The sequence below is a fragment of the Dioscorea cayenensis genome, chromosome 3, assembly GCF_009730915.1.
Source record: "Dioscorea cayenensis subsp. rotundata cultivar TDr96_F1 chromosome 3, TDr96_F1_v2_PseudoChromosome.rev07_lg8_w22 25.fasta, whole genome shotgun sequence".
NCBI lineage: Eukaryota > Viridiplantae > Streptophyta > Magnoliopsida > Dioscoreales > Dioscoreaceae > Dioscorea > Dioscorea cayenensis.
In genome coordinates, this window is record NC_052473.1 from 15,483,729 (window position 1) to 15,498,130 (window position 14,402).

General features: G+C 35.4%; 1 protein-coding gene across 1 annotated transcript; it reads left to right on the forward strand.

The window, feature by feature from the left end:
• The first annotated feature begins 222 nt into the window (after positions 1-222).
• LOC120284141 (polyadenylate-binding protein 8-like) lies at positions 223-9,464 on the forward strand. Its single transcript, XM_039290939.1, has 9 exons — positions 223-700; positions 1,592-1,710; positions 1,848-2,504; positions 2,593-2,670; positions 2,744-2,833; positions 3,242-3,376; positions 6,197-6,373; positions 8,628-8,831; positions 8,963-9,464. The coding sequence occupies exons 1-9, from the start codon at positions 478-480 to the stop codon at positions 9,203-9,205; spliced, it is 1,926 nt and encodes a 641-aa protein (XP_039146873.1). The 5' UTR covers positions 223-477; the 3' UTR covers positions 9,206-9,464.
• The last annotated feature ends 4,938 nt before the right edge of the window (positions 9,465-14,402 follow it).

Genomic DNA, 14,402 nt, shown 5'->3' on the forward strand with positions numbered 1-14,402 from the left:
TATATATATATACCATTAAATGCCCACCAAATCAAAAAGAATTCATCAATTTATTCAATTATTTCTTTTTTATTAAAAAAAATATTCTTTTATATTACTGCCGCACGTGCCACGCACGCTTTTCGTGACAAAGGTGGGTCCCACCAATGATAACGTTTTGCCGACTTCGCGTGCGGATTAGGGTTTCCACCCGTTTGACCAGACTTATACATAAACGATTCACGCCCGATGACGCGCGGCGCAGCGCCAGTTCGCCCCTGGCCTCCCATCGCCGCTCTCTTTAGATCTCATCCCAAAAAAAACCCCAAAAAAATTCGAAAAATTTCTCAAAAACCCTAGAAAAGATTTCTACATCCGTATCCAATCTTACCCTGTTTTCATAGAATTGGAAAAATTCTATTTTTTGAGGGAAATTTCCTAGAAAAAGAGCAAAAAAAAAAAGGTGAGTTTTTGTTGTTCGTCTCTTGCTGGAAAAAAATGGCGCAGGTGCAGCCTCCTTCTCCGGTGAACGGTGCTGTTGGGAATCAGTTCCCTTCGACGTCGCTTTATGTTGGTGACCTCGAGCTTAATGTCACGGACTCGCAGTTGTTCGATCTGTTCAGCCAGATCGGTCCTGTGGTGTCTGTCCGTGTTTGCAGGGATGTCAACACCCGCCGATCCCTTGGCTATGCTTATGTTAACTACAGCAACGCCATGGATGGTGAGTGTGCTGATGGATTGGAACTTTATTTTTTTTGAATTTGTTGATTTGGAAATGATGTTAGTGGTGGGAGTTGAGGCAAAGTTGAAGATTTGGGGGAAAGTTGATATTTTGTGCTTTATTAGTTTACGTGAATTGACATGATGTTGTTAGGTTAGGTATTTTTTTAGTTTGTGTGTGCTTTATATATTCTTCATTGTTAAGTTTCTGGTGTTTGATGGTGAATTTGAGGTTTAATTTTCTTTTTCTTGTGACATCTTGATTTTGAGAACCTCTAGGTGGCCTCCTTTTGGAACTGTGAAGGAAAATTTGACTTTTATTATGATTGCTAATTCTTGGTCTCATGATAATTCTGTGACAGATTCCTTAAAATTAGCATTTTAGCGCTCAAATTTTGGTTGTGGTTTTAATTTTAGAACAAGAGAAGAGCAAATCTGTACATATTTTGAGATGTTAATGGATTTTTTGATTAAATAAAAGTGGAAGGTTTACCTCTCCTTGGAACTTGGTATGACTTACCATCTACTTCTTGATTATTGGAAATAAAAAAAATTATTATTCTTCTAGAATTTCTCGTCTAAGGAATGAATTTTATGTGCATTGAGGAACAAGGTTCCCTTAGTCTATAGTTTCTTTCAAATTTTTTAAAAGTTATTCTTTAGAAAAAAAGGCCACTTGCATGAATTTTACCCATTGAGCTAGCAAAACTTTTTACTAAAAAAGAAAAGAAAAAAAGAAAAAAATTCTAGTTTTTATTTTCTTTTTGTTGATTTTATGGAAGTTGCCAATCTAAACTCCCATTCAAGCTTAAATTTTCTAAGTTTGGAATATGACACTGGCTAGAATATGGTGTTTCTTTTCCATTTCTTATACTTGGTTTATTTTTGTCAGCGGAGAGGGCTCTGGATGTTTTGAACTTCACTCCTCTCAATAATAAGCCTATTCGGATCATGTACTCTAACCGTGACCCTAGCAGCCGAAAAAGCAGCGCAGCTAACATATTCATCAAGGTATTTGGCTTTTACTGATATATTTCTTCCATATATATTCTATCTTAGTTCCAAATGAGGTTGATTACAACATCACTTTGGGCATTCATTGAAGTCTAAAATTGTCATTAATTTGTCTGTGTGCATTGATCATACAGAACCTGGACAAGGCTATTGACAACAAAGCTCTCCATGATACATTTTCTGTATTTGGTAAGGTTCTTTCATGCAAGATTGCTACAGATACAAATGGCCAGTCAAAAGGGTATGGCTTTGTTCAATTTGATCAAGAGGAAGCAGCACAAGCTGCAATAGAAAAACTCAATGGCATGCTTCTAAATGATAAACAAGTGTTTGTTGGCCCTTTTCTTCGTAAGCAAGAAAGGGAGAATGCTGCTGACAGGGCTAAATTTACCAATGTCTTTGTTAAGAATCTGTCTGAGTCAACAACAGATGATGAGTTTAAAGAAATTTTTGGCAAGTTTGGTAACATTACTAGTGCAGTGGTAATGAGGGAGGCTGATGGGAAATCAAAGTGCTTTGGATTTGTCAACTTTGAGCAGCCTGAAGATGCTTTCCAGGCAGTTCAGGAGCTAAATGGAAAGAAACATGATGATAAAGAATGGTATGTTGGAAAAGCACAAAAGAAATATGAAAGAGAGATTGAATTGAAGAGCAGGTTTGATCAAAGTTTAAAGGAGGCAGCAGACAAGTATCAGGGTGTTAATCTATACTTGAAGAACCTAGACGATAGCATTGGAGATGATAAACTCAAAGAATTGTTCTCTGAGTTTGGTGTAATTACTTCATGCAAGGTATTGTTGCTTGACCAAGTTGTTTATCTTGCATTTCCGGAAATTTTCTTTTATATTTGGATTTGGTTTGATTTGAACAAACCCACAGGTTATGCGTGATCCTAATGGTGTAAGCAGGGGATCTGGATTCGTTGCTTTCTCTTCCCCTGATGAAGCTTCACGAGCTGTAAGTTTTTGTTCACAAATGATATGCTTGAATATCTACAAAAAATGACATGTTTGTTGCCTTTTTCTTCTAGCTTGCTGAAATGAATGGCAAAATGGTTGGTGGAAAACCTTTGTATGTTGCTCTTGCACAACGCAAAGAAGAGAGAAGAGCAAGGCTTCAGGTATGAGTGACTAATTGAAAATAGATTCATAGTGGCTGTGCCGTAATACTGCTGGCATGTAGTTGAAAAATAATCTCTCAAAGGTTATAGTTGTTTGATTAGCCGCGCTGTTAAAATTTATGGACTTTCCATTACCTCATTTTACTTGTCTGTTGATACAAACTTATTAATCATTTCAAGACGTGCACTTAATTATATGGTTGTATCGGATGTTAAATATTTCTTTTCTTCTCATTCTTTGTTCTTGAGGTCTTTTATTGGTTTTCATTTTGAATTGAAGTACATGTTAGGATTTTGTTTGTTTTATTTTTGATATATGGTCATTACTTGAAAGATCTAGTACTTCCATTTGTCCAATCTTTGTTGGCTGGACTTCTGTTTATCATATATCTACCTCTTCATTTACAGGCACAGTTTTCACAAATGCGACCTTTAGCAATGCCGCCATCTGTCGCACCTCGTGTTCCAATGTATCCTCCTGGTGCACCTGGTATGGGACAACAACTATTTTATGGTCAGGGTCCCACCCTTATTCCATCTCAGGTAAATTTGTCTGAGGTGTATTTCTTTAAGGTTTTTGTTATAGTTCCAAAAATGTTCTTAAGGCAGCATAATTTTAGCGGAAGTGAGCTGATATTTTGACTACTTTATAATTTCTTTTATGTTATATGTGTGATGCCAATCTTCATCTCAAACAAATATTCACCATATCATTTATGGTTTCAAATTTTTTTGTTGGTTTTTTACCAATTGCCATTGGTTTTTTGTTTATCAGTTTAAAATATCTTTTTGGTCCTGTACCAGTGGTGTTGTTATGAACTTAGTGTGTTCTCAAATTTCCATAAACATTTGGCCAAATGTTTACCTTTAGTTTAATGCCTGATTGTTTTTTTGTTTTTCGATAATTGAGATTGGATTAGACTTGGTTGTATAACTATCAAATTAAATGCTAGTAGGATGGGAACAGACAATTGGAGGGGAGCATTTTGCTGGATGTGTTCTGAACTAAATTAGGACTTCTGGTTCTGTGCATATGTGTGTGCATCTATTGGGGTCTTCTTTGTTTGAGAAGGTGATTTGGTCTTCAGCTGGATTGCTTTGTATACAGTGATGTTACAATATAATATTTTGGAACAAGATGGCGGATGCTAAATATATTGCGTTTAGTTGCTTGTTTTGATTTAGAAAATGCTGGGACCTTTTTGGAGCCTAATTTGGAGGTGCTTTTGATTGTGACAAGACATACTGATTAAGCAAGCAGGGTGTTATAGAAATGATTGGTGGTGGTTTGCCCTATAATCTTGGTGACTTGGTCTGAATCTTGGTGGGTAAGTTTTATTATAAACCGGTATTACATGAGTATAGGTGTCAAGTAGCCAAGAGTTCTCAAAACTTTAATTTGGTGAGAACTGAATATGTGGACATGACTCTTATCTATAGGCAAACATGCATCTCTCTCTCTCTTATATATATTAACAGGACATGATAATTGCATTGCTTTTAGAGAAATAGAGAACTTTTCTTTTATAAAACATGTTTTTATAATATGACTGTAGACAAAGGGGATTAAATCATATTAAAATTTAAGTTAAAGCAGACAAGGTAGATTAAAAGAAGGGAAGATTGAAACCGGAAATCAAGGGAAAAATTAAGATTGTAAACTCATACATTAGGATAATCTATCTAACAGAGTGTCAAATCCTTTTGAACTCATGTGGTATGTAGCCTAGGAGAAGGTACATATCATGTTATCCGGATAATTCTGTTGCCAAACTTTCTTAGAGTCCTTAATTATTTGATAAAACTGGGCCAAATATTACTATATAATGATATAGAGTAAACTATGGCTCGTGTTATTTTGTCAGTCAAATTAGACTTTTCTCCATAGTTGTATTAGTGAATATTTTATAGTACAAAATTGGTGCCTTAATTGGACATTGAAGTATAATGACATTTGAATGTATGGAAAGATGAAATGTTTGCTAATCTCGTTAAATTTATATCCTATTCTTATCTGCCATGATTTGGACATGTTGATTGTATTGGACATACCCTGTTTGAATACAATTTTCAGAATGAAGCATGAAAGTTGTGTAACTCCCAAGGTTTGAGAAGTATTGGATTGGGTCTTCACAGTTATGAGGTTGGGCTATAGGTATCTATACAGTGGTCCACATAGTCCAAGCATAATCAATTAAAAGAACATCTGTGGCACATGCAAATATTTAGCAATGGCATTGATTTTTGCTAAAGATGAAAATATGCAATGGCTGAAACAATATGCTGTAACATCAAAGCACATTTATAAAGAAGTCCTTGCAACATATAGCCTAAAGCCTTAAAAATATTTTATCTTTAAAATTATTGATTGTTTTAGCTTCATTACGTTCATTATTCAAAGAACCTGATGCCCAAATGCATTAAATTTATGCTGTTGATGGTTCAAATCCTATTGTGCAAACTGGACATTTACTAACTCAACTTAAAGGCCTAAGGTGAAATTCCATATTCATTCCAATTGTGAAAGCATAAGTTCCTAAGGTTCAGGATATTCAACAAATTTACCATTTTATCACTATTCTAGACTAGGACTATAGTTTTGTCTCTAGGCCCAACAATTTCTTAATTATGTTTCATGGTCATATTAGATGGTAAACTGCCCTGTCAGCCCCATAAGTCTCCTTAACACATTGTGTGAACCTTATTTCTGTCTGACTTATTTACTTGTATCTGACTGTTTCCCTCTGCTGCACTTATAGTCATTAATTTCATCTGTTTTGTCCTTCTGCTTCTGCTTCTTACCAAAACTTTTATGGGAAAGTTTTTTTATGCATTCCAATCAAATTGCAACTCTTTTTAAAGAGTTTTCACAGATTTAACATTCTATAGTAACTCATTCTCACAATTAAATGGAAGAAGGCGACCTTTTTAGGTTGTGTATTGCTATGTTAAATTTTGTTATTTGTCCCGGGTATCTGTGTTGTTAAAGAGAACTCTATGATTCTAATAATAGTTTATTGAACGGCAAGTACAGGATCAGAATTTTATGTCAGAATTTGAAATCTCGGGGCTTAATAGGTGTGACTTTTAGCTATATTTTGGTTAGGGTGTACCTAGCTTGCTGATCGTGACTTGGTTTTTTGTTGATCAGGTCTCCTAAGACATCCTTCTGTTATTCTTTTTAATCATTCTAATCTAAGCTATAATACCAGTCGATGGCATCAAAAGTTTTGTTAGTGCTTGCATAATTCAATGTGGGAAAGAAGTTTATCCTTTTATATATTGTACTAGTGTCATTTTTTGTGATGTTTTAGTTTACAGTATATAGTTAATATGTTCACTATGTGTTTATCTCCTTTACAGCCTGGATTTGGGTACCAGCAACCTCTTGTACCTGGGATGAGGCCAGGAGGTCCTGTTCCCAATTTTTTCATGCCTTTAATGCAACAAGGGCAGCAGGCCCCAAGACCAGGGGGCCGACGTGGTGGAGCTGGACCTGTGCAACAAACTCAGCAACATATGCCACTTCTTCAGCAGCAGGTGGGTTTATAAAGCTTAATCTATGCTGTACATTTATTTTGTATTTTAGTGATTCAAGAAAGATAATGGTTGTTTCAGCTCTTGATTGATGAATCCTTCACAATAATAGACTTTATTTCAACTGGATACTGATTGTTTTTCATGGCCATTAATTCTATTCTATAAAGAGAATTAGGATGAATAGGTAAGTACTTAGTGTTTCAGTTTCTATTCAAACTCATTGGTGCCACTTAGGTTGACATGTTAATCTATATGAGGAATTCAGTTTTGAGGTGGGCATATGGGACCTTGTGTTTTGTGATTTTCTTGCTTAGGTATTGTTTGTTTGAGGATCCATTTCTGCTTGGTTTCCCCAGCTTTCTGAAAGATAACTCCCAAGACTAGCAACATATATATTTATTAGAAACATTGCTTGGGTGCCCAAATAAAGAAACAGAACTATTGCTTGGGTGCCCAAATAATGGTTTGGGTATGCTGCTTGCATAACCATGCAAAAATGGGTAATTGCTAACGTATTCCTATGAAAACATGTTTTCTTTATACACCTGTCTGATCAGAAGTCAACTAAAATATTTCATAGAAAGACGAGACGACATCTTATACTTATCTCATTCAATTTGGGGAAGGAGAGAAAAGCGTTCTTCTTGGAAAAAGCAGTGTTATTAAAAGTGTAAAAAGCGCTCGTTTAAGCGCCTAAGCTGGGCGAGGTGAGGAAGCGTTGCCTAAGTGAGCGTTTCAGCCTTGGCGCTAGGCTAAAAAAGCACTTTTCAAATGCTTTTTAGGAAACTATATTATAGAGTAATAAATGCTTTTTAGGAATAATAAATAATTATATTTGAAAAGTGTAGTTTTCTATTTTTCTAAAATAAATTAAGACAATTTTTTGGAATATGGATAGACTTTTTAGGAGAGAATAAAACAAAGAAAGAGATTATTAAAAAGAAAAACCAGAAACTTCACAAGAAAACTAAGGAAAACTTGAGAGAGTTTATGTGAAAGATAAGAAGTTTAATTGAGTAAGACTTAATAAGAAATCTTAAATTGATAATGGTTCAAGCTCAAGTTCTAGAGTAAGAATTATGGAACAATTTGATTCATATGAATCGGATGAAGAAATTGAGGATTATGAATCTAGTGATAAGGGAAACGATACTCTAGATGGTGAAGAAGATGGCCAAATAGAGTTTGATGATGATTAGACTAAAATTAATATTTTAAATTAGGTCTTACATACTAGATATGAAAAATTTAGATTTGTCTTTTATGGTTATATGTTAATGTTTTTATTTAGAATCATCAATATTTTAGTAAAAGATTATTATATTAATTTAAGGTCAATCTTAAGCAATTTCGATGTTTTCTATTTTTTTTTATTTTTATTTTTTAATAATGCTTCATGTTGCTCAAGCGAGTGCCTAGGGTGGCGCTTGGCATCTCAAGTGATTTATATTTTCATCGCCTCAAGGGTGTCTTAACGCTTTAATTACACTAGGCAAAAAGAGAAGATGAAGATTAGGTTGAACGTCTTTTTATAGAATTTTCAAGTTCACTATTTAATCATGGGTGTAAATATGCCAATAAAATTGTATGTTTTGGGGAACACAAGCAAATATGATTTTTGAAGCACATATTAGCATGTGCTCTCTTTTACAATAATATAGATGGTGAAGAAGATGACCAAATAGAGTTTGATGATGATTAGACTAAAATTAATATTTTAAATTAGGTCTTATATACTAGATATAAAAATTTAGATTGTCTTTTATGGTTATATGTTATTTTTTTATTTTGGATTTTCAATATTTTAGTAGATGATTATTATATTAATTTAAGTTCAATCTTATGCAATTTCAATGTTGTTTTCTATAATTATTTTTATTGTTTTCTAAAATAGCGCTTCATGTCACCCAAGCGAGCGCCAAAGGTGGCGCTTAGTGCGTCAGGCGATTTACATTCTCATTGCCTCAAGGGCGCCTAGTGCTTTTAATTACACCGGGGGAAAAGAGAAGATGAAGATTATGGTTGAATGTCTTTTTATAGAATGTTCATGTTCACTTTTAACCCTGGGTGTAAATACGTAAATAAAATTGTAATTTTTTGAGGAACACAAGCAAATATGATTTTTAGAAGGGCATATTAGGCATGTGCTCTCTTTTACAATGATATATAAGTAATTTTCTCAAAATGTTTTCAATCTCGTCCATGTCCTTGGCATTCATTTGATTAAATTGATCATTATATTTGTGTTTTGCAGATGGTACCCAGAGGGGGACGTGTCTCCCGATACCCTCCTGGGCGCAACATGCCTGATGTTCTGCCTGCTTTCGGTGGAGGAATGCTTTCTGTTCCTTATGACATGGGAGGTTTGCCATTGAGAGATGCTGGAATGTCACAGCCGATCCCCATTGGTGCATTAGCTTCAGCTCTTGCAAACTCATCTCCCGAGCAGCAGAGGACGGTATGCTTTTGCATGTTATCAATAGATGTTCATTTATAATCATCTGCATATTCTTCAAACATGAATGTGACCGTCATCGTACACGTGATACACCAACACAGAAGCTTATTTGTCTCTTTTATCTGTTTTAGATGCTTGGAGAAAATCTGTACCCACTTGTTGAACAGCTAGAGCATGAACATGCTGCGAAAGTAACGGGAATGCTCCTAGAGATGGACCAGACGGAAGTGTTGCACTTGTTGGAGTCACCGGAGGCGTTGAAAGCCAAGGTTGCGGAAGCGATGGAAGTTCTGAGAACCGTTGTTCAGCAGCAGCCTAATTCACCTACCGATGCATTGGCCGGGCTTTCTTTGAATGATGGCATTGTTTCCTAAAGCTTGTCACACGTTCGATGTTTTGAAGATTGGTTCTCTGATTGAATACGCTTTCTGGTTGAATTTGTATTGGTTTTCTTTAGTTTAGTATTGTTGGCTTTATTTCTGAGTTATGTGTGAACTTCCTTGTGGTGGTGATACTTGTTGTTCTGTTTAGGATTTGCAACTCATGACCTCTGTCAACCATGCTTATTTCTGTTTGACAATGATACTGACCTGCTGAGTGCTTAATTTATTTGGAGTAAGAGGTTGAGCAAAATGGGTATTTTTTTGTTGAGGTTATTGAGAAAATGATAACAAAAATAGTAAAGGTACAATAATATAGTTATTTATTAGTTTTGAAAATAATAAAAATTGGTGGTTTCTGCGTCTAGTATTTAACTTTTGTGATTTCTTAAATTTTTTAAAGGTGCCCTCTAACTTCAATTTCGTCAATTTTTTAAAACCTTTTCATCAAACTGCTGTGTTTCTTGGGCTATCTTCACCGTTACACACTTCTTTTCTTCTTTTTCTATACATATAGGCACATATTAATTGGCATTGTGCATGCTGTCTTTCTTTTCCCTTATCAAGATTTCATAATTTTCCAACAAAGAAAACTTGCTCTACCAACGATGAAAATGAAAATGCTTTTAAAAAAGTCGCATTCCAAATTTTGCTTCGTCATTGCCTAGTTATCAATTTGAATCATAATGCATTCAAAAACTTAAGTAGCTTATAAACATTTCCATTCTCTTTGGTTTGCAACACGTAAGAGAAGTAGCTATAATGTAATTGTTTATAATGAAAATGGTTATTTGATTTGATGTGAAAGTTCCATTTGTTGCATGTGAGGAAGCGCGGAACTAGTTCGGCAATTCGTCGAACACTTGATGTACAATATTATAATGCATAGCAATGACACAATGAATAAAAATACAAAGATAACATGCAACCAATCTCACAAGAATAAAATAAAAGACACCAATTTAATGTGGTTCAGCTAAGAAAAAATCTACATTCATGGGAGAACAATGCTTCACTATATCATTGAGAATAACAAGTGTACAATAGTACAAGAAATAAGCATAAAGCTATAAGAGGATTACTAAACTCTATTGTCTTCTCTTATCCCTTGTTCTATGCATCCTTCTCTCTCAATTGCTCTCTTATTTTAGTAAGCTTCCGACACACAAGAATCTTATTTTGCTTTAATGAGATCAAGCAAGAACATGAGCTCTCCTCTATACCTTTTTCACTATTTCCACTCTCCAAATACAAGAGAACTCACCCTACCAATCTTCCTCTTCTATCTCTCATTACACAACACCCAACAAACATAACCCTATATAAACAATAGAGTAATCTAGACCGTTGGATTAAAAGAGATCAAGATTTGTCTTCATCCCAAGGATATCAAGCCAATATTTAATAATCCCCCACTTGAAGACAAATCTTCAATCAAGCATCAATGAAGCATTAAGCATTGTCCTTCAAACATCCGGGTTGCGTCTCCACTAACTCGGAAAGCCTCCTACAATGAGAGGTCTTCTCTGTAGCCACAACCTTTGTCAACAAATCCGCAAGATTGACATTTGTGTAGATCTTATCAACATGTAAATATCCACGCTCACAGAGCAAGCCAAATAAAATAGTACTGCACATCAATGTGCTTTGTTCTAGAATGAAAAAATCATTCTTGACAAGATGTATCGCACTTTGACTATCCCAATGCAACATATATTTTTTCTTGTACCACTTCAAATTGATTAAGCACATGCTTTAACTAAATCATTTTTTTCCTCCTAAGGTCAAGGCAATATATTTAGCTTCCGTAGTAGACAAGGCAACAATGTCTTGAAGTTTAGACATCCAACTCACAGCACCACCACCAAATGTGAAAACATAACCCTGCAGTGGACTTCCTTGCCTCTCTATAACCAACATAATCGGAATCAACATAACCATTAACCACCAATAAAGAACCTCAAAAGCACAAGCATAAATTTTGTGTACCCTTCAAGTAATGAAGAATCCATTTGATGACTACGGGCCCAAGACATATACTTTGAAACAACCTCCACTACATAAGCAATATCAAGTCTTGTGCATATCATAGCATATATCAAGCTACCAATCGCAGAGGTATAAGGAACATTTTCAAATTTATCATCCTTAAAAGAACCCTTCTTAGATAGATTAAAATGTATAGCTGGAGGTGTAGAAATTGATTTACAATCAACCATTCCAAACCTTCAAAAACTTTGCCAATGTATTCGGATTGAGTCAACCAAAACTTCCCATGCTTTTTACCTCGGTGAATACGTATGCCTAAAATCTTCTTTGTGACACCAAGATCTTAGTAGCAAACTTCCTTGACATATGGAGCTTCAACAACTTAATCTCCTTCCAATCATTGCTAGCTATCAACATATTATCTATATAAAGAAAAAAGCAATTAAGCATGCCACATGTAGAACCTTTAAAGTAAACACAATAATCAAAATCACATATAGAATAACCTTCATCTTGCATAAAGTGTCAAACTTCTTGTATTATTGTCGAGAAGCTTGTTTCAAACCATACAACCTCTTCTTCAACTTGCACACCAAGTTAGGATTTGAGTTATAGCAAAACCTTCTGGTGGAGACATAAATTTCTTGTTCAAGGTCACCATGCAAGAAAGTTGTCTTGATGTCAAGTTGTTCAAGCTCCAAATCAAGATTAGCCACCAAAAATAGAATAACGCTTATGGAGCTATGCTTCACCACCGGAGCAAATATTTCATTGAAATCAATACCATGCTATTAACCATAGCCCTTCACCACTAGTCTTGCCTTGTACCTTCTTGATCCATCGGCTTCATGCTTTATCACATATACCCATCTATTCCTTAATTATTTCTTTCCACTTGGATGCTTCACCAAGTCCCAAGTTTGGTTCTGATGCAAAGAGTCTATCTCTTCATCTATGGCCTTTTGCCACCTAGCTTTCTCAAGACAATTTTGTGCACCCTAAAAAGACTTGGGCTCACCCACATCAGTAAATAAAGCATAATACAAGTATGGAGAACATCTTTGGATGGGTGTAGGAGTCCTTGTAGATCTCTTTAAAATTTGTAGAGACTGAAATTCTTGTTCTTCCTCATCAACATGAGCATCCTCTTGCTCAATCGCCTCCATGTTATCATCATGGCCATCAACATCTCCATGGCCATTTCTATCATCATGATCTTGAGAATGAATTTCTTGCACTTGCCAAGGAGCAACACATGAGTCAACTTGCATAGGAACAAGTTTCCCATCCTCTTGCTCTTCTTGATTGCTTTCTTTAAACATCACATTCTCATGAAATATGACATCATGACTTCTAACTGCCTTCCTATCAATTAGATCCCACAAACTATAGCTTCTATCATCACCACCATAACCAAGGAAAGTACATCTCCTTGATTTCAAATCAAGTTTACTTCTCTTTTCGGAAGGCACATGCACATAAGCTTCACAGCCAAAAACTATTAAATGATTATAAAAGATTTTCTTACCACTCCATAGCATGTCTGGAACATCACCATCCAATGGAGCACTTGGTGATCTATTGATGAGGTACACAACCGTATTTGCCTTTTACACCCAAAAGAACTTAATAAAATCGGAGTGAGACAACATGCTTCTTATCCTTTCCACAATGGTTCTATTCATTCTTTCAATAAAACCATTTTGTTGTGAACTATATGAGATCGTCTTCACTCTCTTGATGCCATTCTTGCCACAAAATCCATCAAAAACACTAGAACAAAATTCTCCATCATTGTTGATTTGCAAGCATTTTATAAACCTTTCACTTTCTTTTCAACATGGGCTTTGAACTTCTTGAAAGTTTTAAAAACTTGATCGTTAGATGCTAATGGATAAAGCCAATACGTTCTAGAATAATCGTCCATGAAAGTAACAAAGTAAGAAGCATCACTAAGAGACTTGACATTTATAGGGACACAAACATCAGAATAAACCAACTCCAATGCCTTCAACTTTCCACGAGATTCATGCCTCTTAAAATTTACTCTATGTTGCTTGCCCATGATGCAATGAACACAAAATTCAAGAGATGAATTCTCAAATAAAAGAATAAACTTTTTATCTTGCAATACCTTCATTCCATGTTCACTAAGATAACCAAGTTGACTATGCTAAACATGCACATCATCATGTCTAATTGCCGACATACATCTTTGAAGTGAACCAAAGAAAGTATACAAGCTTCCATCCTTTTGGCTCTTCAACATCGTTATACAAACCTTGGAGATTTTCCACGATCCATTGCCAAAAATGACCACACAACTGGCCTCATCAAGATGACCCGCCGAAATAAGGGTTTTTGTTATCTCGGGAATATGTCTCACATTAGTTAATATATGCTTCTTCCCATTTGCTTGCTTAATAAGCACATCACCAATATCTAGAATTTTACAAGCACGATCATTTCCGAGGTAGATATTACCACAATCACCTTCTTTATAAGTGGAGAAAAATGATTGATTTGGACATATGTGAAATGAAGCACCAGAGTCCAACACCCAAGTATCTATAGAAGAAGATACCATACAAGCAATGCTTAATGTGATCCATCATCACTTTGAGTTTCTATGCTTGCTTCACCATCAACTTGCTTCCCTTTTCTCTTGCTCTTAAAGAGATTACAATCATTCCTCACATAACCTTGTTTCTTGCAATACCAACAAGTAATAACCCGGTCCCGTGACTTTGATCTTCCCTTTCCTTGTGATTTGCACTTACTAGACGAAACATCATCCCTTTGTTGAGACCTTCCTTTTTCACTGCCGCTAGTGTTTAACTTGAGTCATTAGACATTTGCGAAGAAGCCATTCTACTCTCCTCACTACTCAATGAAGAAATAACATCATTCAATTTGAACTCGTTCCCCATTGTATTTGCCATGGTAGTAACAAGAGTATCACAACTTAAAGGCAAAGAGCTTAAAAGTAGCAAGCATAAGACCTATTCATCAAGATTTACCTTTAGAGCTTTTAATTGTGCCACAATAGAGTTAAACTCATTCACATTCTTTCACACCATAACACCATCCTTCATTTTCAAAATTAAATAACCTCTTCATGGCATGAAGTTTGTTGATACCCGATGGTTGCTCAGAAGATTGCTCCAAAGTGCTCCAAAGTTCATGAGCGGTCTTACATTGA